This window comes from Heterostelium album (assembly GCF_000004825.1).
Source record: "Heterostelium album PN500 unplaced genomic scaffold PPL_contig14, whole genome shotgun sequence".
NCBI classification, from domain to species: Eukaryota; Evosea; class Eumycetozoa; order Acytosteliales; family Acytosteliaceae; genus Heterostelium; species Heterostelium album.
This window is the reverse complement of record NW_008805091.1, coordinates 152,924-178,669: the sequence shown is the minus strand read 5'-3', so window position 1 is coordinate 178,669 and position 25,746 is coordinate 152,924. Positions and strand designations below refer to the sequence as shown.

General features: G+C 29.9%; 11 protein-coding genes across 11 annotated transcripts; 7 read left to right on the top strand and 4 right to left on the bottom strand.

Annotated features, from left to right (window-relative positions):
* Nucleotides 1-34: 34 nt before the first annotated feature.
* PPL_06184 (uncharacterized protein) lies at nt 35-3,320 on the bottom strand (the record flags this gene model as incomplete). The annotated part of the gene is made up of 2 exons (XM_020577047.1): nt 35-3,157; nt 3,228-3,320. The coding sequence occupies 2 exons, from the start codon at nt 3,318-3,320 to the stop codon at nt 35-37; spliced, it is 3,216 nt and encodes a 1,071-aa protein (XP_020433067.1).
* A 1,604-nt stretch (nt 3,321-4,924) lies between these two features.
* Nucleotides 4,925-6,003, top strand: PPL_06183 (uncharacterized protein; the record flags this gene model as incomplete). Its single annotated transcript, XM_020577046.1, has 3 exons — nt 4,925-5,107; nt 5,187-5,302; nt 5,373-6,003. 3 exons carry the CDS (start codon nt 4,925-4,927, stop codon nt 6,001-6,003), a joined length of 930 nt encoding a protein of 309 aa, XP_020433066.1.
* A 99-nt stretch (nt 6,004-6,102) lies between these two features.
* PPL_06182 (uncharacterized protein) lies at nt 6,103-6,900 on the bottom strand (the record flags this gene model as incomplete). The annotated part of the gene is made up of 2 exons (XM_020577045.1): nt 6,103-6,128; nt 6,414-6,900. The coding sequence occupies 2 exons, from the start codon at nt 6,898-6,900 to the stop codon at nt 6,103-6,105; spliced, it is 513 nt and encodes a 170-aa protein (XP_020433065.1).
* A 575-nt stretch (nt 6,901-7,475) lies between these two features.
* On the top strand, nt 7,476-9,777 carry PPL_06181 (WD40 repeat domain-containing protein; the record flags this gene model as incomplete). The annotated part of the gene is made up of 6 exons (XM_020577044.1): nt 7,476-7,499; nt 8,041-8,436; nt 8,639-8,743; nt 8,813-9,008; nt 9,086-9,446; nt 9,528-9,777. The coding sequence occupies 6 exons, from the start codon at nt 7,476-7,478 to the stop codon at nt 9,775-9,777; spliced, it is 1,332 nt and encodes a 443-aa protein (XP_020433064.1).
* A 241-nt stretch (nt 9,778-10,018) lies between these two features.
* On the top strand, nt 10,019-11,318 carry PPL_06180 (uncharacterized protein; the record flags this gene model as incomplete). Its single annotated transcript, XM_020577043.1, has 3 exons — nt 10,019-10,036; nt 10,332-10,904; nt 10,971-11,318. 3 exons carry the CDS (start codon nt 10,019-10,021, stop codon nt 11,316-11,318), a joined length of 939 nt encoding a protein of 312 aa, XP_020433063.1.
* A 189-nt stretch (nt 11,319-11,507) lies between these two features.
* etnkB (ethanolamine kinase B) lies at nt 11,508-13,080 on the bottom strand (the record flags this gene model as incomplete). The annotated part of the gene is made up of 4 exons (XM_020577042.1): nt 11,508-11,866; nt 11,957-12,460; nt 12,545-12,630; nt 12,947-13,080. 4 exons carry the CDS (start codon nt 13,078-13,080, stop codon nt 11,508-11,510), a joined length of 1,083 nt encoding a protein of 360 aa, XP_020433062.1.
* A 4,283-nt stretch (nt 13,081-17,363) lies between these two features.
* PPL_06178 (uncharacterized protein) lies at nt 17,364-18,971 on the top strand (the record flags this gene model as incomplete). The annotated part of the gene is made up of 2 exons (XM_020577041.1): nt 17,364-17,478; nt 17,770-18,971. 2 exons carry the CDS (start codon nt 17,364-17,366, stop codon nt 18,969-18,971), a joined length of 1,317 nt encoding a protein of 438 aa, XP_020433061.1.
* Nucleotides 18,972-19,143: 172 nt separating this feature from the next.
* Nucleotides 19,144-20,537, top strand: PPL_06177 (SET domain-containing protein; the record flags this gene model as incomplete). Its single annotated transcript, XM_020577040.1, has 4 exons — nt 19,144-19,449; nt 19,581-19,913; nt 19,991-20,069; nt 20,152-20,537. The coding sequence occupies 4 exons, from the start codon at nt 19,144-19,146 to the stop codon at nt 20,535-20,537; spliced, it is 1,104 nt and encodes a 367-aa protein (XP_020433060.1).
* A 213-nt stretch (nt 20,538-20,750) lies between these two features.
* Nucleotides 20,751-22,266, top strand: cstf1 (WD40 repeat domain-containing protein; the record flags this gene model as incomplete). Its single annotated transcript, XM_020577039.1, has 3 exons — nt 20,751-20,943; nt 21,006-21,895; nt 21,964-22,266. The coding sequence occupies 3 exons, from the start codon at nt 20,751-20,753 to the stop codon at nt 22,264-22,266; spliced, it is 1,386 nt and encodes a 461-aa protein (XP_020433059.1).
* A 266-nt stretch (nt 22,267-22,532) lies between these two features.
* Nucleotides 22,533-23,603, bottom strand: syn7B (putative syntaxin 7; the record flags this gene model as incomplete). Its single annotated transcript, XM_020577038.1, has 3 exons — nt 22,533-23,222; nt 23,316-23,475; nt 23,578-23,603. The coding sequence occupies 3 exons, from the start codon at nt 23,601-23,603 to the stop codon at nt 22,533-22,535; spliced, it is 876 nt and encodes a 291-aa protein (XP_020433058.1).
* Nucleotides 23,604-24,421: 818 nt separating this feature from the next.
* On the top strand, nt 24,422-25,528 carry rer1 (Rer1 family protein; the record flags this gene model as incomplete). Its single annotated transcript, XM_020577037.1, has 3 exons — nt 24,422-24,572; nt 25,013-25,223; nt 25,327-25,528. 3 exons carry the CDS (start codon nt 24,422-24,424, stop codon nt 25,526-25,528), a joined length of 564 nt encoding a protein of 187 aa, XP_020433057.1.
* Nucleotides 25,529-25,746: the final 218 nt, after the last annotated feature.

The following is a 25,746-nucleotide window of genomic DNA, read 5'->3' as shown; positions in this document are numbered from 1 at the left end:
ATTATTATTTTAAATATATATATGTTTTTTATTTTTATTTTAGATGATGTTTAGCTTTCAATTTTGCTTCTTCTTCTTCTTCTTTTCTTCTGATTTCAGCTTCTTTTGCTTTTCTAATGGGGATGAGTTCTACGTATTTCTTTATCTTGTTCTCTTGATTTTGGTCTAAAATGGTGGCTTTAAGTTGTGGGTTTACATTGAAGAAAGCGGTGAATGAGAGTACCATGTATTCGAGTTCATCGATATCGTCGATCGGTGTCTCAAAGCTACCTCCTTGTTGTTCGTTGTCAAAGAGTTCCTCTTCGCTGTCGTCCTCTTCGATGTCGATTTCACCTTCGACTTCTGCCTCACCGTCGTCGCCGTCACCCTCGAGTTCACCGCCGGCTTCGAGGTGCTTGGTGAGATTCTCGAGGTCCTCGAGGTAGACCTCTTCGGGGTCGTCTGCATCTTGGTCGTCGGGGATCTTGATCAACTCGAAATTACCGTCGTCGTCGTACATGTCGTCGTCATCGCCAATGTCGTAGTCGTCGTCTTCGTACTCCTCTTCGTCTTCGTCGGCATCCTCTGCGTCGAGTTTAGCTTGCTCTGCCTCTTCCTTTTCGATTTGCTTCTCGATGACCAACATCTCTTTCATCAACACCATGATCTTGTTGAACAACAGGGTGGCACCGTGCTGAACGAAAGCTGGTGTTGGATTCATCTGTAGCAGTGAGCACAGTCCGAGTACAGTGATCTTCTTATCGTAGAATCTCTGGAATTTCTTGATGTGTTGGAACCAGAGTGTGAAGATTTGGTCGACGACGTTGTTCTTGGCCAAGAACTCGACGGTGAGATATGGATTGTAGTACAAACAGTTGGCTACGACCTCGAGAAGATAGACAATCAACTCCTTCGATACTTCGTTCTCCTTTGATTTGTTGAGCAGTCTGGAGACGGCCAGTTGGAGAACCGGTGGAATGATGCTGTCGACACGTCCACGACAACGCTGGAGAATCGATTCAATTAATTTACATGCTTCCTGTGATTCGTAGGCTGGTGTACGGTGGTCGCCAATCATCTTTTCATAGATTCCAGTGATCATACCGAGATATGGTGTTCCCGGTGCCAAGAACTGCTCGGTTCCATAGCTGATATAGTTGTCAAGTGGATTGACCATCGAATCGATCATGTCCATTGCAGAGTCGTGGAAGAGTTCAATGATCTTTGGGAACAATTGCCAGAGAGTCGGTGAGATAACCTTTGGATAGAATGTCATGAATGTCAAGATTCTCATTGCTTCCTCAAAGAACATGATCGAGTTGGGATCGATAATCTTGAAAAGTACGGGTACAATGATTTGCTCCAACTGGATAAAGACACTGGGAACATCTACCATCGCTGCGATAAGCGTACGGAAGGTGACTAAACATTCAGAGGCAGCCATCATACTGGAATCATTCTCAGATTCGATCAAACGGAAGAAGGTATCGGCGAGACGCTTGGTAAAGTTGACTGCAAGCGGAGCAATCTCTGTTTTATAACGACGAACGATGGTGGTCAGTGAAGTAATCAAGTCATCGGAATCGATCTCACCGATCAACTCGAATATCTTGTCGAGCAGCTGTGGAAGCACCGGTCTCAACTCCTCGATACCCTGTTTGGTTCTGACCAAGTTGCAAATAGCCATACCGGAACGCACACGAACAATCAAGTCGCGATCCATCATGAGATCTACGATTGCACGGAGAGCGGTGGTGAAGTTATTACGGTTTTGGAAGGTGATGTTGTAGAACTCTGAGAAGATCCAGACGGCGTGTGCACGCAAGTAGCCAAGTGGATTGACGAGCTCTGGGATGACATGGGTGACCATGGTTTGCTCCAACATTCCACGGTATGGATCCATCTTTTTCAAGTAGGTAGACAACGCTGCGATAACAGAGAATGCAGCGTATTTCTCCTTTGGATTACGCTGGTTGACTGGCAACGAGTTGTAACGATTGAGAATCTCCATGCAGATAGCGATGATTGAATCGAGATTCTCACGTCCACGCTTCTCAACCAAACTCATCAGGAAATTGATACATTCGACACGCGACGAATAGTATTCCTTGAAGGAATCCATCTGTTGACGGAGGTATTCGTGTGGATCGTCTTCGTAGAGTTCTGCATCGTTTTCGTTGAAGCAGAGAATGGGCATGACAATCTGACGAACGAATTGCATCGATGCCGGTTTGAACACTGGATACAAACGACCGTACGCAATAGAGGTAGTGAAATACTCTACCAAATTCAGCAGATAACGATCGGAGAATGGTTCGTCTGGACGTTGCGAACGCTCCGTCAAAACCTGATGGAAAATCTCCATCGTTTTGAGTGAGTAGTGTGTCATGAAGAGGTCGGCCAACATTCTCTTGGTTTCATAGTCGGATTTTCTCAGTTGTCCTTGTTTCATCAACAGGGAATTGAGTATACGCGATGCACATTTCTTGAGAAGCCACCAGCTGTTTTTCGATGGCTCCTGGTCGACGGTGTCCTCTGGGATTGGCATGCGAATAATACGGAAGAAATGATCCATCCAGATGGCAAGAACCGCTGGATCGACAACGATTCTTGGAACATCGAAATTAACAGTGTAATGGAAGATCTTGCAGATCTTTCGTTGCATGATGGCGACGTTGTCGTTGGCGGCGTTGGCAGGTGCCGCAGCGAGTTGAGCAAACACCTGATGCAAAAGTGGGAAGAGAACATCGCAAATAGTGAATAACGGCTTACGTCTTGTCTCGCCAGCCGGAATATATTGGAATTTCTTCATTGCCACCTTCAACGCCGACAGACCGGCCATGAGGAGATCGATGTTGTTCGACGAGATATACTTGACGCAGTTGCTAAAGAGTGACTCCCAGTTCTCTGGGAAGTCACGACTGGCGATGATCTCAATCATATAGACGATCTGACTCTTGATCAGCTTGTGAGTGTGAACCAACGCCTCGAGGATGTGCTCCTTGATGAAAGCGGCATCGGCATCACACATTCTAGTCTCTGCATCCAATGCGCCACGCCAACGAACAACAGTCATATTCTTTAGGAAAACGGCACCTGCTTGACGCACTCCAATATTCAATTCATTGCTTGCAATGATTCTAAGTAATACCTGTGAGAATCCTTCTGTTGTTTTTAACTAATTTTATTATTATGATTTTATTAATAACTTTTTGTTTTGTTGTTGTTTTGTTTTGTTTATAATTTACTTTTTCAAGATTATTCTCTGCATTTTGACGAACAGGTGTATCGATACTCAATGATTGATCCAAGATTTGAATAGTTGATTGTGTTAGATCCATTTTCCTACTTTTACTTTCAAATCTATATCTAAATCAAGATATTAACTAAAGTTGAAACAACTCTTTGATCGAATAGAAGAAGAGAGAAAGAAAGAAAGTGAGAAAAAGAGGTGTAGCTGTACTTGTAGTTAAACTCAAATCTATCTAATTTAAATTCAGCTACAAAACACCATCAAAAAAAATTCAAAAAAAAAAAAAAAACAAAATATATTTAAAAATAAAATAAACGAACGAAAAAAAAAAATTTCAAAACCACGTGCTTTTTTTGTTTTAATTTAATAAGAAACAAGCTTGTTTTTTTTGTTTATTGCATATCTTTGATTGTACATCTATAATTATACAATTTCTTTAGAAAATAAATTAAGATTGAAAAGAAAGATTTCATATAAGAATCGATATTATGTTCAACTGACTTTGAACATATCAATCGATTTCAAAATCTAATGTATCTAACTTTAAGAATTAAAGTCTTTGAAATAGCTTAATATTAAACAATTTCAAAGAAAATTGTAGTTAATAATCATTGAAATTCAATAATCAATCATTGTAATTAAAGATTTAGTTTTTTTGTTTATTTTTTTCTAGATTAAGAGAATCAAATAATTAGGTTTAAAAAAGAAAGTATCAAACCTTACATTAAAGAAGATCCAGGTTTGCAATCAATTAATAGTTTTGGTGGTGTAGTCAACTTTCAGGTTTATTGCCTAATCAAACAACATCTAACAACACAACTTCACAATTCACAATTAAAAAAGAAAGACCTCTTATTCAATATGGCGGAGGGGATATATCATCTATCTTTTTAAGGAAATGTTCTTTTTAGTTAGTACAACAAGGAATAGTTACACAATTTTGTGTATCCATAAGAATTTATTATTTTAATGGTATCTTTAAAAAAAAAAAAAAAACAAATCTTTTAAAGATTAATTGAATTTATAAAAGGGTATAGGATGGTACTATTAATTTATCAAAAACAAAAAACACTGAAAAATAAAATGTAGAAAAAAAAAAAAGCAAATCAACTTAATTTTTTAAACTTTTTTAAAAATTATTCCAATTTAAGTAATTCTCAAATATTTATTCATTTTCCAATTGGTTATAATAAGAAAAGGAGGTTGTTGTTCGTTGGATTATTTTATTTATTATCAAAAATAAAAACAAAATATTTGAAAAAATGAAAATTAACACCTACTACCCCATATCGAATAGTATACCTTGACACAAAACAACAAAAAAATCAAATTTATGAAATTATTTCCAAAAGCATTTACTCCCTCCGGTTTTTCACCAAAACCACACACTATTTAATTAACAAGTTCACACTCTCACACACACCAACACTCTATTCAAACTTAGGTATATGATTTTTTTTTTATGGAATAAACAATTATAATTTATCTAATAGTAATTCATTTATATATATATATTTTGTTATTAGTTAATTTATTTTTTATTATCAAACATCGTTGAAATCTTCTATTTTTATCTTTTACAACAATAACATTCTTTGTTTTTATTCATAATATCATTTTTAATAATTATATAAACAAACAATATCAATTAAAATTTAATTTCAATATTGAAAACTTAGTCAAAGAAAAAAAATGAAAATTTTAGTATATATTGATGATAGTCCAGCTTCTTTTTCGGCTTTCTATAAAGCAATGGAAATAGTTCAGCCTGAAGACTGGATTATTCTCGTTGGGAAAGCTCACTATGGAAGAGGAATAGGTCATCTTTCAAGTGAAAGTATGAGATTCTTTTCAAGAGTTATGGATAAGAGAAAGGTAAAATACTTAAAATTAAACTCTTTAAAAAAGTTAGTTTTTATTAATTCTTATTTAAAATTTAATTTTTTATCAATAGATCAGACATTTATATTTTTTGGAATATGGAAAAACCAAAGATACTTTAAGATCAAAGATAGGACAATTTAGAATTGATCTAGCTTTAATAAATCCATACAATTCTAAAACTAAAAAGTAAGTTTTACATTAATTACCTAAAACTATTTATCAATATATTAATATTTTTTTAAAATTGTATCTATAGATTGTATGACTTTTTAAATAATCAAAAGATTAAAACAATATCAGTAAGTGAATATACACCTTCGGATCAATCATTAATTCCACGGCCAATTGATAAACATGCACCAATTCCAGGAGAAGGATACCGTAAGACAATGATGGCGGAATCTGGTTCTGCCATCCCCATTCACGTTCCTTCGCTTACCAATAGCGGGGAATACCTCCAATCTGGTGAGGTACAACAACATGAGAGTAAGGCAAGTCTACCATTGATGGCATCCAAATCAGCATATGAACTATCAGATCCATCTAGAAGATCTCAAGTTAGTGTAAGCAGCAGCAGTTCCAATAAGATTGAACCGCCAATGCACAAGAGACCACTTTCACAATCGACCTCTGGATACCATATAAGTAATGATCCAGAGATTGAAAATCAACCAACCGAGTATAATTATAGACAAACAATGCCAGCCAAACACTCTCAATCCTATGTCTATCCAAATCTCCACAACTCCTCATCTATGATACACACCAACGAACAACAACAACAACCAGCGATCTACCCAGCAGATCAATTCTACAAACCACCAACTAAAAAGAATCAAACAGTAACATTTGCTTCATCTCCCCAACAAACAATCATTTCAAAATAAGTCAACAAACAACAAACCCAAATTAGCTCAAAAGAGTTTTTCAAAAGAGATTTGATAAATCTTTTTTTTTTTGTACATAAATAAATTATTCGAATAAACTTATTTTACAACTATATTTAATATATCTAAAATTTAAATTATAAGTTTCACTTATTTTACCCAATTTTATTTGTTATAATAATCAAAAAAAAAAAAAAAATTAAAAAAAATAAAAAGGATTAAATTAAATACATTAATATTTATATATAGATTATAAAAAAGATTGCTTTCTTTGTTATCTTGTCATAACAGTATACAGTTTTTGTTGTAAATCTTGTAATTGTTTCTTATACTATTTTTGATTATATATAAATTAAATATTAGTAATTTAAAAATTATTAAAGAGATTTTCAAATTAAAAATTAAAATACCTGTTCTTCTTTTGAAATATTTTGAGGTACCGAGCTCGAATTGAATTTCTTTTTGTAACCTTGAAAGAATGTCGGAGTAATGGCAACAAAATGAAAGTTCTTGTGTGTATTGTTGGTTAAGTTGTAGGATCGACTGTTTGAGTTGGCGAATTTCATCGTCTTTCTTTTGGCACTCCATCGATTTGTAGGAGAGTTCTCTTTGGAGTTCGTTCATTCTAGTCGGTGAAGAGTTGTTGGCAATACTGGCACCACTTGCACTCAGTAGAATGGAGCCTGCCGATTCCGTGCCCAATGACTTGTTAAGATTTGGACTCTCTGGAGGTGACATCGATGTTATCGACGAAGGCGAAGTGGTAGTAGATGAAACAGAGTCACCAGCAACTCTATTTTCATTTCTAATGCAACTACTATTACTGTTACTATTGCTATTATTTATTTCATCTTCTTTTTTTGAAATTATAATTACTTCTGATAAATCTTCAACCATTTTTATTTTTTGTTTTTGTTATTTTGTTACCTTTGTTTTAAAAAAAATGGTGGTATTATATAAATAAATATCTAAATATATATAAATAAAAAAATAATATTTATAACTATTTATATTATTAATATATAGTTATTTGAAATCAAAAATTTTTTTTATTATATTATTTATAAATATAATATTTTAATATATTGATTGTTTGGTTTGGTCAATCAATTTTTATAAAAGTTAAAATAAGATATAATTTTAATTGTTTGTAAAGTGAGTTTTATTTGTTTTGAATTTAAAAAGATAAAGATTTGATTAGATGAAGGTTTAATTAATTAATTAATAAGAGATGAATAAATAAGAAAATAAAAAAAAAGAGATTAAGAGTTGACTAAAAGTAAGGTATGAAAAGATAGAAAAGCTTTGTTTTTTTTTTTTTAATATCCAAAAAATGATAATGATTTTTATTATAAGTATATACAAAAGAGCTAGTATATAAATATACTTTTAAGAAGTGAATGTGGAGTGGAGTGTGAGAATTCACTATATCATATGGTGTGTTTGTCTATTTGTTAATCATTATGTGTGAAATGAAATATGGAATAAGAGTAGAGGTGAGTGAGTGCCTATTAAAGAGAGAGGTTTTTTAGTATTGTGAGACACACAACACTTTTTATTAACCACCAATATTCTTGGTGGTTTTTTTTTTTATTTTTATTTGTTTGTTTGCAAACATTGCCAATGAATGAGTTAATTTTTTGTGATAACAACACACTAAAGTTTTTTTTTTTTTTTTTTCTTGAAATTCACAAATTTGCTGAAAATGGAAATAAAACTAAAATCTTGTATATTAAAAAACCCATTCATTCATATCAATTAGACGAGTCAACACCCAACTCTATTGCTGCCAGCAACACTTTTCTTTTCTTTTTTTTTCTTAGCATTACATTCACACACCGTCATAATACTTTAAAGTATTTAATATTAAATATTCTCTATTAATCTGAAGAGAAAGAAATTAATATTATCGACCAATACAATTCAAAAAAAAAAAAAAAAAGAGTCATTCATTTGTTAAGACCACACACCACTACTACAATAAATATTAAAATTTTACACCTATCTGTTATTACATTATATTATATTAATATATAGATAGAAATGTCTACACAACAACAGCAACAGCAACAACAACAAGATGTTGAAATGTCATCAGTCGTACCACCACATGAACAACAAAAACCAATAAACTCACAGCTTGCCAATGTGAACAAAAATGTATTAAATAAGTCTGCTGGTGAGAGTGGTACTCAGTCGATAACACAGAGCAAAGATTATCATTACCTCCCGACTATTGATGTTCAATACGATTGGCAACTCTACTTGCAATCGGAGAGCGACTGTTTCTGGCTCACCTACAGAGATCAATTGAATCACTCTGTACACTCTTCAGTACGAACAACCAAACTCTCAAAAGACAACTACAAATTGGAGACTGAGAACAATTTCACAATTGAATCATCTGCTGTAACTATCGATAAATACTTTAATGTAAAACTTTTACAATATTAATATATGTTTGTTACTCTCTATAAATGAATAGTTTAAACCAAATAGATTGTCGGTAGGATACAACAAATTTCAACAAGAGATAACAGCACCCTCTAAAATACATAGAATCGCAGGAAATAACAGAGTAAGTGATTATTGGTATATCAAAAACCTTCAAGGAACGGAATTAACTAATTGAAAGTTACAGATTACATCACTAGGTGTTTCCTCTGAAGGTAGTGTAGTTGCATACGGTTCGTCAGATGGTATTCTTGAGATTATGGAAACTGAAACTGGTCATGTCAGAGTAAGTATTATGTCAATAACTTGTCTATCAATATATTAATCAACACTCAATGAATATCATCTATAATAGAGAAAATTACAAGGACATGCAGGTGATGTTGACGTCGCAAAATTCTTCCCAAGTGGAAAAGTATTATTGAGTGGTGCTTCAGATGCAAGATTAAAGATTTGGGATGCCCTAGAGGGTAACTGTGCAACTACCCTCACTGGTCATACCGGTGGTATTACCTCTGCTTCATTTGTTGAACGTGGTAGAAATTTAGTTTGTAAGTCTGAACTAGTAATAGTAATAATAGTTTTAAAAGTAGAATTAGATTATTCATATATAACTACCAATATATAGCTACATCTAGAGATGGTTCAGCAAGACTGTGGGATATACCAACAGCCTCAACCATTCAAACGCTTCATACAAGTAATAGACCAGTCAACGATTGTTTTGTATATAGTTCATGTAACATGAGTGATGACAAAGATTTAGTTACTTTTGATGAAAGAGAGTTTGGTACAGATGGTAAACTTGTGTTATTGGCACTCGAGGATGGTTCACTCCTCATCAATGACATTCGTTCCAACAAGATATTTTCACAGGTCAGTTCCACCAACCACAAGTCAGCATTCAACTGTTGTGCTGTCTTGGGTAATCAAATATATGGTGGTGATGAAGATGGTTGTATATATCAATATGATAAACGTAATTTAGAGTATGTAAAAATTAATAATTATAAAAATGCTACATAACATTATTCTAACATATAATTCAAAAAAAATGAATATTAAATTAGTAAACAACTATCAATTTTCCAATTTTGTAAATCACCTATTCAACAACTTAAAATCGATCCAAATGGATCAGAGAAGCTGTTATGGTGTACTGCTGCTGATGGTAGTGTAGTAGCAGTTGACATGTCCAAGCAAGTCATCGCTAGATCTTTGTCTGGTATTGACACTGACATAGTTACTGCACTGGATTTCTCAATGAATCATGCATTTACAACTACAAGAGATCCATTCATAAGAATTTATGATTTTTAAATTGTTATTTTATTTATCTCAAACTAATAAATAAATAAATAATTTAAAAAAAAAATCTTGAAGGTGATAGAAAGGGGGTAACCACCATATCAATACAAATATTTGATAAAAGATATTATTTTTTTTGAGTGATTGTTCCTGTTTAACCATCACCCCATATCAAATTAAAAATCTTTTAATTTCTTGTATATGATCAGTAATATTTACATAGTAATTTACTTTTTTTTTTGCACCAATAAATATGATTCATATCTATCAAGTTGTTCAATTAAAAAATTTATTAAATTGTAATTTCATATGACAATAACAAATTTCATTGATGTTGATATAATGAAATTCATAACATAAAATATTAATATTGTTCATTTCACAATATTTCTTTTTTTTTTTTTAAATTAGTATTTATAATTAAAATGAAAATAATAATAATATTTTTTATTTATTTAATATATCTTGTTATTGGTGAAGAACCTGTTTGTTATCACTCAAGACAGATTAAAGATTCAGACAATCAATCATTGACAAGATATCTGCTAGACAATAAACACTTTCAGCAATTAACCTGGGTCGATCCTAGTCAAGTGTTATGGGGTTGCGTTGATGGAAGAAGTTCAAAATATCAACTAGGAACATTGGGTGGTGATGTAGGAGAATTTTTAACAGGAATTGCTACCTTGGCAAAAATAAATAGTATCAATGGTTTAAGTCCTATTCTAATTGATAATATCTTTACCAAATTCATAACCATTCAACCAGATATGTATTATCATACAGACGACTATTCAGTTGCTCAAATAGTGAAAATTTTAACCAATCAAGGAATCGATATGGCTAACTTTAGCATTTGGGCACCAACTTCGGAACAAAAACCAGCACTCCTAGATTTATTGGTTGATCCAAATTATACTGGATGCTCACATATCCGTCAAATGTTGAACAACCCAGGAGATTACCAAATTCCCAAAGCATACGTTCAACAATTCTTAAAATCCTATTTCAACAACCTATGGTCCAAAACAGAATCAAAAAGAAGAGAACAATTTGAAGTATTAGAAGGAAAGAGTTTGGAAATCAAATATATAGAGATTAACATGAATAGAGAGAATGTTAAAAAAAATGATTTACAAGTAAGATTATATATATTTATTATTTAAAATTAATAGATATTAATCTATTTTTTGTAATTGATATAGTGTTCCAAATTGGTACCTACAGCAAGTCCTCATGATGTTGAGGAATCTTTTATTGTTCATTGTGATGATATCAAGAATTCGGGTATTAGAGGAAAGGTTAAGAAATTCATTGAACAACAATTGCCATCAAACGTTAAAAGTCAAAGTAACTCTACTTTTGATGATATTTCCAAACAACAACAGGATATTAGTTATGCTCTGATTGGTGTAAATGAAGTACCCAAGTTCTATCATCAATTTAAAGTCTACACTGACTGGGCAAAGGTTCCTGCTGATGAATTCCCAAGTTTAGAGAAATTCATTCCATCCACACCTACAACCGATGATTTTTCAGATTTTGAAGAATAATTAAAAAAATGATAACATAAAAATAAAAAACTTTCTAATATAAATAAAATCGATGTATTTCTTTATTTTGTTGTAATAATCTGGAAGTTGAGTGTCTTTGTACAATTCTTGTGAATATTATTATTATTATTATTATTATTATTATTACTATTATTATTTAATTATAATTGGTTTAATTTGATAAAACTATTAAAGATTGTAAACCTTCTTCTTTACAAGATCATATTGTTGGAATCTCTTGAGTGCATAACCAATATAATCAAATTCGATGGTAGAGTTGAAGTTTTGAACGATTCCCCAGAATCCCCACATCAAGTGAGAACCAAGTGTGAAATGATTTGCTTCGATATAGAGTTCGTGAATTTCCTCTTCGGTAGGTTGATCACCATTTGCAGATAAATAATAATTAATAAATTCCTTTTGCACATTCATCTTTGGATATCTAGTATAATCTAAATCCAAACCAGAGAATTCACAAAAGAAATTACCAATATCGAAACCTCTATAATTATATCCAGAATATTCGAAATCAATATATTTTACAACATCTATAAATTGATTATTAAAGTAGTTAGATTTAAATTAATATTAGGTTGTAAATGATTTCTTTTTTGTTGTTCTTAACTTATAATATTTACCATTTCCACTATTATAAATCATATTTCTAGGAATAAGATCGTTATGACAGAAATTAATGTGTCTCGGATGTTTATATTTGGTGGTGATAAATTTAACAAATTCTTCGGTTTCTTTGATGTAATAGTCTACGTTGATATCTACTTTTTCGGTCTTTAATAAAGTCTTGACATTCTCAATCCATGTGTTCAAATAGATCAAGAGTGATGGTTGTTTCTTGAGATTCAAATCCAATGAATGCCACTTTCTAGTTTCTTGTGCAATGAGTTGTAAGATATTAGGATTGTCGAGATCGACCAACTCCAACTGATCGCCTTCAACAAAACCATAGATACATCCATTCTTGAAGGTTCCATAAAACTTTGGACCGACACCATTGCCACTCAATAAAAATTGGATATAGGATTCAGCTTTTCTATCGATGAAATTCTCACTTCCTTTTCCATATAATCTAATAATAATTGTTTTCTTTTGTCCTTGATTATTTACAAATGAACATTTAAATACTAGAAATAATAAATAAATAATAAGGTTAAATTTTTTTTTTTTTCTTTCAAACTAATAATAATTTTTTTTAATAATATGCTTACAGGTATTTGTAACACCACCAGTCATTGGCTTAAATGTAATATCATTTATATCAAAATCCTCATCAACCAACTCTTTAATTACACTCCTAGAAATCATAATATTAAATAAAATAAAAAGATAAAAAAAAATAGAACAAATTTAATATTATTTTATTTTTATTTATCAAAAAAAAAAAGAAAAAGATCAATCAATTAATTAAATGTATAAATGAAAATAAATGGAAATTTAAATAAAATAATTTATTTTATATAAAATCAAATTCATTCATTGATATTGTTCAGTTCTTTTTTTTTTTATTGTATTTAACTCAAAAAAAAAAAAAAGTTGATCAAACCAATAAGCTAATGATAATTATAAAATAGATGGTTAGCAATGGTGTGTCAAATTTAAAAATTACTTACATCAATTGGTTGTAGGTGGCATTTTCCTCTTCTGTTTCGGCTGGATGCACAACTTCATGTGTAACATGAGTTGGTCCACCCTTTAATGTTGGTAGATTGGTTGATGGAATTACTAATTCTTCAATGCTGTTCATTTCTTTTTTTTGTTTTTCTTTTTTAATAATATAAAACTAACAAAATAAATAAATAAAATTAATAAATGAAATGCTATTGATATGTATAAATATGTATTTAAAATATTATTATTATTACTATTAATTAAAATTATTTTACAAAAAATAAATAAATAAATATTTAAAACTTTTAAAAGAAAATAGAAATTATTATGTTTTTTGTTTGAAATTAATGGAATGAAGGGCTAACAAGTTATGCTTTTAAGCATATATTTTAAATTACTATTGTTTTTGTCTACCTATCTGGTGTGAATTAATGAAAGAAAATAAAAGGTATGAAATAAATAAATGATTGGCAACACCGGCGGTGTATCATTATTTTCTGTACTGTAATTCCTATTTGTTTTATGTTAGATAATCTAGAGTTTGAAATTAACCTCTCTTGTTTCTTCTTCACTAGTGTGTGATATCTCTTTAAAATTTAAAGCTAACAGCCAGTAAGATATTAAAATAAACAACGAAATTTCAGTAAATTCAAAATATAAATATATATTTAAATATATATTTAGAAATGTTTGTGTGTGGTTGTGTTAGCAGGCTCTTTGTGATAATAAGATTTGATAATTACTGTGTAATAACACTCTCCAACTAACTATCTTGTATATATATGGTGTTTGTTAAATCTTAATTAAATTTATCAATCTCTATCAATATGTTATTATTTATTTATCTGTTTTATATATCACTACTACTATTCTTTTTTCTCTCTTTCTTTCTTTATTTCTTTTAACTTACAGGTTGACTGAATGAGGGTGGTCGATATCTATTCTTTAAACACAAAGTAGTTTGAATTGTCGATTAACTTTTTGTTGTGTTTGTTTGTTTGTTTGTTGTTGTTATTGTTGTTTTAACTTTTAAGAAAAATGATATAAAATGAATGAATGGATAAATATTTATTTAATTGTTGTTGCTTTATCTTGTTAAAGTTGCTGTATAGTAATAGTAATGGTGGTGGTGTGTAGGTTTAAATAATTTATTCAATACATAAGATTTCAAACTATTTAAAAATGTGTTGTTTATTTATTTTTAATGTGAATGGGGTATTTAAAAAAAAAAATGAATAGTTTTATGATATATATAATTTTTCATTGGTTTTTTTTTTGCTTTTATGAAAAATATTAATGCAAAAAGAATTTTCAATTTTAAAGTTTTATTTTTTTTTTATTTTTATTTCGATTTACACAATTAGAAATTTATTTATGTCGGGGTATTGATGATTCATCAGTCTATTCTTTTAAATCACAGATAATTATGTAGTGTGTGTGTGACATTGAAGATTCCCAGTGTAGTTAATAGGGGTAGTGATTGCTAATGATCAATCTAGAAAAGTTAAAGGTAAGGTTGAAACTTTACAATAAATTGAATAAAAATCATCTTCAAAATAAATTTAGAAACTACAAAAAAGGAAATCCATGTTTATTTTTCCTCAGAAAAACCAGAACTTCAAACCCACACAAATATAACCCCAAAGTTCGATTAATTTGATTTATTATATTTTCAAGTGAACTTTGGTCACGTTCATCAAACTTAATAATTTAATTAATTCAATCTCTTGTTAATGTGAATTATTATGTATTAGCTTTCAAGTTATAATTCTTTCAGTTCAAAGTGTAACTAATTTTTTAATCATAAATTAGTAATTGTTGTTTTTTCATTATTACATGTTCATTTTTCAAAATACAACACTACAGTGAAGAGTTATTAAATTTATGGTTTATTATACGAGTTTAAATAATATAAATGATTAAACCAAGGAAAATTCAAAAACCCAACTCCAGAACCTTGATTGGTAGAGACTTATTAACAGATCCAACTGTACCAGAACTACCGTGGTTCTTGTTTTCTCTGATTGAGTATGTCTCTAAATACTAGTAAATACACAGTGATTATAATATATGTGAAATTTAATAAAATATGAATATCGAGTTGTTTCATTAATATATTGTCTTCTGTGTGAATTTGCAAAAATAAGATAATGCAAGAATACAAAAAAAAACAACCTGAACACATATAGAATTAAATTTATTTTTATTTATACTTTCTTATAGTTGGTTTTTGATTGAACTTTATGCCCTCACCCAATGACAATTTTTGTATATACATCTCTTCCTTTGGAATAAAGAACAAATAAATTCTTCTTTCAAAAGATTTTTGGATTGGAACCTTTGGGATTTTTTACCCATACTTGATGGTTTTTGAATTTTCCTTGGTTTAACCATTTATGTTATTTTTTTAAACTGGTATATATATATATTAAAATTAAAATAGAAAATATTAAACTTGATCAAGTTTTTTGTTGGATAATATAAAAACAATTTCTATTTGATCTGTTTTCATTCTTTTACAAAATTTATTATTCAAGTTTATTAGAGGGTACCTTCTATTAGAACTTTCCAAAATTTTATTTTAAATTGAACAAGTCATAGATTTCCAAAGTATATAGATATCACTCATTGATATATTTTTATAATTATATTCGTTTTGCAAAACAAACATATTAAATTTTCAAACTTGAAGCCTTAAATGTGATCTTTTGATCACTGATTCTGATATTCGAGATAATTAATCAAAAAGGTAATAAAAATCATGGAGTAGTAAAAATACAAAGGATGAAAAGTAGACTTTCTGGTAGTTCAGTTTAGATTTTCTCAAGTTCAATTTTAACATAAAAAATTAAAATAATGATTTTGGCGCTAAAATAAAAAAAAACACTTTTGTTTGCTTCTTTTATTATCTCGTTGGACTAAAAGACATAATGATATATTACACAAACCATCATCTTATTATAATAATGATAGCAATAGAATAGATTCATTTACAACTGCAACAACAACTCATTCAGTTTAGCCACTTCCATCATTCTATCATTGCATATGTTATTCAATAGTACAGATGTACATTGAAGCGAGTAATTTCATACTTTGTTGTTTATTCTTTATATCTATTTGCTTGCTTTAATTCTCATCCAAATAAACATAGAATTTTTCATTTGAATGGTAAGATTATAATTAGTGGGTGATATTCAACAATCATCTTACCTCTATTGTTATTGGCGACTTATGATAATAATAGCTTTAGAAAAGAAAGAAAATGCAATATCTATTACCTAATTAGTGTTCATTCGATCATTTGATTTATTTCATCTGTAATAGATTTATTTTATTCAATTAAAACTAATTATGATGATATAACATCATATCACTCATTTTTCAGTACTGAATAACCAGTCATAGAATCAATATTACTGGGTATAAAAATATTTGTCTTGTTGTAAATATAAAAAGATTGGTAGTCGTTTTTTTTTTGTTTTATTTTGCCTGTTGCGAGATGTTCACACACTTTTTCAGTGCTGTGTGAATTGGCTGATGGAATGCGTGGTAGAAGTAAAGTAGAAAAAAAGTGGGAAATAATGGGTGGGGTTGTCATAAAACTAAAGATCTGCTTGTATTTTGTTGTACAAGCAGCAAAAAACATAAACTATTGTCATGCAATTCAGTTCACTACTCAAAATATTTTGATTCTAAAAGATGAATAAAATAGATGGATGGATCTACCTACATGGAGAGAGTATAGTATTTAAAATACATTCTATAAGAGAATGCAATAGAACAGTACAAACAAATACAATACAATTTGGTTTGTGACCTTCTTACCATGTTTGTTTTTTTTTTATTTTTGGCATAAAAATAAAATAATATTATGAGATAGATATACAAGATTAAATGAATTTTATATGTTTTACTAATTTTTTTTTATAATTTTAAATCTACATAAACCATTAACTATATTTAGAAAAAAAAAAAATTAAAAAAAAATAACAAATAGTGCAAATTTAATATGGAAAAAAAACAAAAAAATAATTTGGGTAGAATAGGCAACAGTAATGTATACTTTGGTAGGAACAACAGTAAACTACTATTGTTATTAATAACCCAACCCATTAAATAATAATACCAATATAATGAAAGAATGGATATTTAATTTGAATATTCAAGTAACATTGAAACCAATTTCTATGCCAATATTGAATTGCTAACGGATTATAATTATAAGTTGCTATTAATAAGGTAATAATTCTTATTGACCATTTTATTATTTTTTGATTAAAATTTTTATGTTTTTGTTATACAAGTATAGTAGTAGTCTCCAATAATAATTTTTTTGTTCCTGTTCCTCTTTTTCATTAAATTAGAAATAAATTAAATAATATATTTTTAAAAATAATTTTTTATTCGATATTAAAAATGAATAAAGATAATAATTCTTTAAATTTAGCAGTAAATTTACCACATATCTTATTATACAAAATCATAAACTATCTTGATTGTAATTTAGATAGAATTACATTCAGTCTAGTTTGTAAAAGATGGTTTGAAGATAGACATAAATACCTACTACTCCAGTGTGATTCTATTTACTACGATAGTTTTATGAATCAACCAGAGTCCACCCAACACTTTTTTTTAAATTCATTCAAAGACCAATTCAAAAAGTCACTCAATATCAAACCAACTAATATTCTCTATATTGGAAGTACATCCGACATCCAAAATACTTATATAAAATTTGACATTCCATTTAATCATGGTAAATATATTTAAATTAAATCTTTATTATTTTTAAATTATTATTAATAATTTATTTTTCAAGATGAACAAAATATAAATGATATTTTGATTCCTGAAAATGTTAGCCAACTTATCTTTGAAAATACTTTAAATCAAAGTATGACTTCAAAGTTTTATGAAAGATTGGCAAACTCTAATGTAAGAACCATCGAATTCCGAGGAGAAGTAGATTTCAAATTCGAAAAGATTCCATCCAACATCAAGGAAATTATCATCGAGGATAACTTCCCATTCAAATGTCTACCCGATAATCTTGAGACCATTTCCTTTGGAAACTATGAATACGATGAAACGGAAGTGAGAAACGGAACTACCTTTATTCGCACCAGTCTCCTACCAAAGAATCTAAAGGAAGCGGAGTTCCGTAGCTACCCAAGAGAGTTGCAACTCGACACCTTCCCACAGAATCTTGAAACACTCAGATTCGAATATATTTCAGATTGTGAGCTCGATAATCTAAATGAATTGATCGTGTTTCCAACCAGCATCAAAGAGATCTCGATGAAGTTGAATTGGTTACCAAACATCAAACCTCTGAAATCCATTCAAACAATGTATCTATATTTGAATTACAATGACATTGGAATTATCCAACCTGGAGATATCCCTCAATCAGTTACAGAACTCCACCTCTCTGTCCAAGAGAACATTCCATTGGAATCACAGAGTTTATCGCTCACCAAAGAGATTCTTCCAAGCCGCTTGAAAAAGTTGGAATTTCTTGAGGGACCATACAAGATGGCCGACGATCTACTCTCTCAGATGACACAGCTGAAATACCTAAGATTGAATGTCTTTGAGAACAGACAGCTTCCAACCAACTTTATTCCAGCGACAGTCAAGGAGTTGCATCTACAACTCGCCAATGACATACCGTTGAGTGTCGTCACCATACCGCCATCAGTGGAATCACTCTACATTGAGAACTATTCACTTTCGATCAACGAAGAAATCGCATCTCATATTCCACCAACAGTTAAGCGATTGTATTTCAACAATGGTTTCCTTCTTAACAACGACATTCAATCTATTCCAAACACAATCTCACTCCTTACCATGACAACCTTCCACAGTAGAAAGAAAGTACAACTTAAAAGACTTGACAATGAGAACTATATCCTCTTGAAAATAAATGACTACTACAGTAATGATAAGCAAATTGAATGTGGTTTCATTAACTACACTCAAATCAATCAATCATTACAACAATCACAACTATTTTAATGAAAAATAAATAAAAAATAAATAATTAAATTTGTATATAATTTCTATTGTTGTTAATCTTTTATAAGTTGAATAACTATAAACTACTAATTGTTTTTAATAATAAATATGCAAAAAAAATAAAATCATGTGATCACTTAGACTAAAGTTTTTTATAACCTTAATTAGAAAAATGATCAAAAATTGTTTAATTAGTAGAAATAATGTTATTGGTAGTTTTATAAGATCTTCAACTGTTAGTGTTAGTATTAAGAGATATTGCACTAATAGTTCTACTACCAACCAAGATCAAACATTGAACAGTATCTATAGCAGAATCATTGGTGCCAACAATCATAATAAACTAATCATTAAGGATAGTGGTGATTCATTAAGAGGTAGAGGTTTATTTACTAAACTAGATGTTCAATCAGGTCAAGTCATCTATACTGAGAAACCTTTTGTTTCTTATCAATCATTAGAAATTGACAATAAAACTGTATGTATAATGATTATGATGATGATGATGATGATGATGTTTGTTACTATTATTGTTGTTGTTGTAAAAGATAAAAAATAAAAAGAAAAAAAAACATAAAAGATAACTAATTAATTAATTTAACAATGCAGATTTGTAATCATTGTTTGAAATCGTTGGATAAAGATAAAATTGAAAAATCAAAACAAAAGAAAGATGATGATTTCGATGATCTATTCTCTAAATGTGTAAAGTGTTCAACTAGATATTGCTCGGAGCAATGTAAGAGTGAATCGGATATTCAATATCATCTTGCAAGCTGTCCGAGTACATCGGGGTTCTCAGAGATCTTAAAGTATACAGCAGTAGAGAAGCGAAGATTTCCAATATTGGCTGCAAAGATACTCGCTAGAATTCTACTTGGTTATCACTTTCAAAAGAATATGGAGCATTGGGAGAATCTACAAGTTTTATCATTTGCAAAAGTAAGTTACTACATACTACTACTATCTCAACTATCTTAAGAATTCAATTCAACTAAAACATAACATCAAACTTTTAGAGAGATCCACCATTAGAATGGAAAGATGATTATAACCTATTTCAAAGAGCATTATTAACAAAAGAATCAAATAAGAAAAGTAAGTAGATAGGAGTAGTTTAACTACTTTTATATAAAATATATATTCACAATTGTGTTGGTTATTAATGATAAATTTAAAGGATTTAATTATGATTGGTTCGTTAGAGTTATGCAGATACTATATATAAATACATTGGGAATAGAAGTTGGTGCGACAGAACCGAAAGCGGCATCTACTTCATCGGGTATTGGACTGTTCTATTTGACTTCGTTTATCAATCATAGTTGTGATCCTAATTGTTATTTGGCATTCCCAACCGATCATACTGCACACCTCACAGCATTGAAACCACTGAAAGCAGGTGATGAGCTACTCATAGCCTATGGTGATCCCAACAAAGATTACATCGATCGACAATCACATCTCTTTGATAACTATGGATTCAGTTGTAACTGCTCTAAATGTCAATCCGATTTGCCAAAGAAGAAGAAGAATAACAACAACAACAACAAGAAAGCAGAGTAGATAAAGATGAATACAATCAAAACCATTAATAAAGACAAAGATAATCTTAATTTTTTAGAGGAATTACAAAGGAGAGCTCTTGCATAAATGATTCGTTTTGATATTACTCTTGATCTTGATTCAATTTAAATGAATTTTACAAATAGTTGGCAGAATTAATTAAAAAAAAAAAAAAAAAAACAAATTCACAAAATATTTATAGATCAGATAGATATGAAAGAAGAACAAAGAGATATATATTCATTGATTCTTAATCAATTGGTACATGATGGTTTTATCCATGAAGCAACAAAACTGAGTGAATCTACTATGATTCCTTGTCCACTACCTCAAGATGCAACCAACAAACTAACACAACTCTTACAATCTACATTGGCACCATCTAAAGATTTAAATACATTCGATGGTAAGTTGTTGATAAAAATAACAAAGTGTTTTTATTGTTGTTACTAATTCAACGAATAATAGATGACGATGGTAAAGAAATGGATATTGGAAATGATAAAATGAGATGTTTAGATTTAGATAGCAATAGTAGTAGTAGTTCAACGAGTGGTGGTGGTGGTGGAACTGCCTCAGCTTCATCACCGCCACTAAATAAAGTATCGTTTTTAACAAAGTTTATTACAACTCACAAGAATGCATGTCGATGTGCCAAGTTCAGTTGGGACGGTAAGTTTGTTGCAACTGGCTCGTCCGACACCTCCATAAAGCTGCTCGACGTAAACAAGATGCGTAACTACAATCAAACAAAGAATGAAACAACCGAAGACTTTGCACCTTCGCGACCAGTGGTGAGAACGTTCTACGACCACTCGCAACCGATCAGCGATCTCGACTTCCACCCGTCCGCACCGATATTGGCATCCGCCTCGAAAGACTGTACGATTCGTTTCTACGATTACAAATCATCGTTGAAACGCTCATTCAAATTCATTCAGGACAGTCATAGTGTGCGAACGATCAACTTCCACCCGTGTGGCGACATGCTACTGGCTGGTACCGATCATCATATGATTCGACTGTACGACGTCAATACATTCCAATCGTATACTGCGCGTAAAGTCAATGAACATCATCACGGTGCAATCAATCAGGTGCGTTACTCACTCGATGGCAACATCTTTGCAAGCTGCTCCAAAGACAACACCATCAAAATCTGGGATGCAACCAACTTTGGCTTGATCAACACGATTGGCTCGCCACACAACGCCAAAGAAGTAACATCGATACAGATCTCACGTAATCAAAAGTATCTACTGTCGTGCGGACGTGATAGCTATGTTAAACTATGGGAGATATCATCGGGTCGTATGATACATTCAATCAACACCGGTGTAAATCAATTTGGAAATAACGTAAGTAATTTCTAATGTTAAACTAAACAAGTAGTTAACTAACAACATATATATTCATATTACTATAGAAAAATAGATTATGTGCTACTTTTAATTGTACAGAAGATTTTATTATAACATTGGATGAACAACCATCATCGGTTGCTATTTACAATTCAACGACAGGCGAACCAGTTCAAAAACTATCGGGACATATTCAATCAATAAGATGGATTGCTTCATCGCCGGTGGAGAATGCATTGATGACATGTAGTAATGATCATCGTGCTCGTTTCTGGACTGAAGATACAACCAATTACATTCCATCATCTTCAACATCGTCATCCTCATTATCAATAACAAATACAAAACAACCTGATATAATATTATAACATAACAATGTCGATCATTAATTTAAATGTCAATTCAATCAAATAAAATAGTTAAATAACTTTGAATATTTGTAATGATTTGATCTAATAAATAGTATAGTATATAAATATAAAGGGAGTTTTATTTTATTAATTATTATAACTAACAATAATTAAATGATTGATTTGTGTTTTGTTTTGTTTTGATATGTTTTGTTTGATACAATATTTGTTGTTGTTGTGTTGTTGTTGTTGTTGTTGTTTTTTAATGATGAGTATTTGGTTGCCTATTTCTTTTTGAATACACCAAACCACAGACCTAAAAAGATGATGAGAGCAGCAAGTGTGATACCAAGACAAATGACGAGGAAGAATACTTTTTTACGGTACGATGTTTTGTAGACTAGTGCTTTTTCGAGATCGTCTACACCAGCCTCTACATTGGTGTCGGCAGTCTCTACATTGTTGTTAGCAATCACCAGCTTCTCACCGTCCTCTTCGACCAACTGTGAGATATCACCAACGATATCCTGCAGTGTTCTCATATCATCTACCAACTGTCTAGTAGCTTTGTTTCTCTCTTCAATTATATCATTATAGATCTGTTCTTGATCGACCAACTGTCCACCCAAACCAAATGTAAATTTCTTATCTTGATCTTGTTCTTGATATTGTTGTTGTTGCTGATTGAAATCATTATATCCACCACCACCATTATAATTATTGTTATTATTTTGATAACCACCACCACCATTGTTTATATTGTTTCTTCCACCAAAGTTTTGTGGTTCTCTAAATGAATTTCTATGTTGTTCAATTGCCTCTGGATCGTTGATTGGTTTTGAGGCACTCTCTTTCTTGCTAGCGAGTTGCATCAACTCTTCGAATCTATTGGTAGCATCTTTCAAATCTTTCAATATCTTTTCTTTTTGTATCTTTGACATTGAACTTGGTTGTTTCAATTTATTCGATATTAACTTTTAAGTAGTATTGTGTTTTGTTGTGTAAATGATTAGTATGTGTTGTAATGAATATGATTATATTGAATCAAATCAAATTGATAATAATACCTTTAGATTATCACTTATTTCAACTTTTTTTTGATACAAGTTAGAACGGAATGAATTGGTATCTCTGGAGGTACCCAAATCCTTCAATAGTTTATCGAAAGTTGTAATATCTCCATAGGTCCTCGAAAGGAGATGCGCCAGTGAATTTGGATCATTACTACTAAATGATAATAATGATAATGATAATGATAATATTAATATTTAATGCTAGACTGTCTTGTCTGTATATCTGTTGTTTTAAATAATAGACAACATAACATACTTAATTAAAGGTGTTCTTTCCGACATTTTTGATTACTAACTATCTTTTGTCTTTTTCTAACTTTGTTTTTAAAAATTTATTGTTTAAATTAAAAAAAAAAGAATGAATGAATGAGCGATTGAATAGGAATAATAATTTATATAAATATGTGGTTACTATTTATAAATAAATATTAAATAAAAGCAAAAGTAAACAAAAAAAGACAGACAAAGGTTTGGATTGCACTCGCTTGAAATAACAATCACACACAGTGTGTTTCTGAAATAAATATCTTAAAAACAATTTAAAATTGTTTTTTTTTATTAAAATTTTTGATAAACAAGGTGATGAAAAATCAAAAAATCAAATGATTTTTTTAATCATCTTACAAAAGAAAGAAGAAGAAATCAATCACCGAAGAATAAATATTTATTATTGTTAAATTTGTATGAAAACTTTACTTTATATTAATTAAATTCATATGAAATATATATTAGCAATAATTAAGAATTAATTAAAACTTGAAAATATTTATTAAAATATATACAAATAAATATGAATATTTTTAAACTAAATCTTTAAATATTGTTATAGGATATAAAACACAATCTTTTATTTATTGATTTCTCTTTAAACTATTTTTTTTTGAACTTCAAAGTTGATTTTTTAACAAAAATGAGTCATGACAATTCAAAAAGTTTTTTTGTTTTTTTTTTTTTTTCAAATTTAATTTTTTTATTTATTTATTAAGTTTTAATATTATCATTATTTTTGTAATTTTAATTTATATATATACATATCTTTAATTTTATTGTTGTTGCTTTATATATATATCGATATAGATAGATTCATTACAGATATAAAAATGAATACTAGAACACCTACAACTATTTACGAGGGTGTACCAACTGCACCAAACGATCTTGCAACATTGAAAACAATGGTTGCCAGAAAATATCAGAATTTAATCGAGAGAACTATTAGTTTTATTGTACAGAGATGGGTTGCTCTTGGTGGTGTGTATTACATTACAGAGAGAGAGATGTTTAAACATAATAATGAACAACATCTCTCTGTTTCTTTGCGAGATATCATCATCATCACTATCATCATTATCATTTATATCAACATAATAATCGATAATCATAGATTATTGGCCAATAATCTATAGTTCAGATACAAAAGAATGTTAAATCGATTCACTTTCATAACATATACAGGACAGAGAGAGGATAGATTAATACTTTGGATAGATGTTTTAACATTACTTTTAGAATATTCACATAGATTATGCGATCAACTATAGACATAAAATGAATCGATTATACATTAGATTGATCAATATGTTGGATTATATGTGATGTTATAATGAATGATATATAGATGATAAGATAGAGATGATTATCTAAAAATAGATTTTTTTATTAACTCTCTATAATTTTTCATATTATCATAGTATTGTTTTTGATTTATTTACTTAGAATCTATTTCCATGGTGGATTCTATGTGATTACATATGCACTCGGTATCTTTTTATTGACACAGGTTATTGCTTTTCTTTCACCAAAGTGGGATCCAGAGTCACAGGATGACGGTATGGCTCTTCCAATGAAGGGTGACGACGAAGCCAAACCATTCGTTCGTAGATTACCAGAGTTTTTATTTTGGTAAGTGTTATCTATATGATGAATAACAATGTTTAGTTGGTACAAACACCATCTCCTCCATCAAAATACTAATACTTTTTTACTACAAAACTATAAACTATAGGCACTCAATTCTTAAAGCAATAGTTATCAGTATTTTCTGTACTTTTATTCCATTTTTGGATCTCCCAGTATTCTGGCCAATTCTTTTGATCTACTTTATCATTTTATTCACCATCACCATGAGAAATCAAATCAGACACATGATCAAACACAAATACATTCCATTCACCGTAGGAAAGAAAGTTTATAATACAAGAGATTAAAAATAAATAATAATAAATAATAAATAATAATAATAATAGTACAAAAATATAAAAATAATAACTTTAAAACTAATTAAATAAAATAAAACTTTAAATAAAATAAAAACTTAACACTGAGATCTTTGCTCAACAATGAAAAAAGAAATTTCTTTTGTAATTTTCATTTTTTTTTATGATAATAATTGATTTTGTTTTTGTTGGATCTGAGATCATTGCAA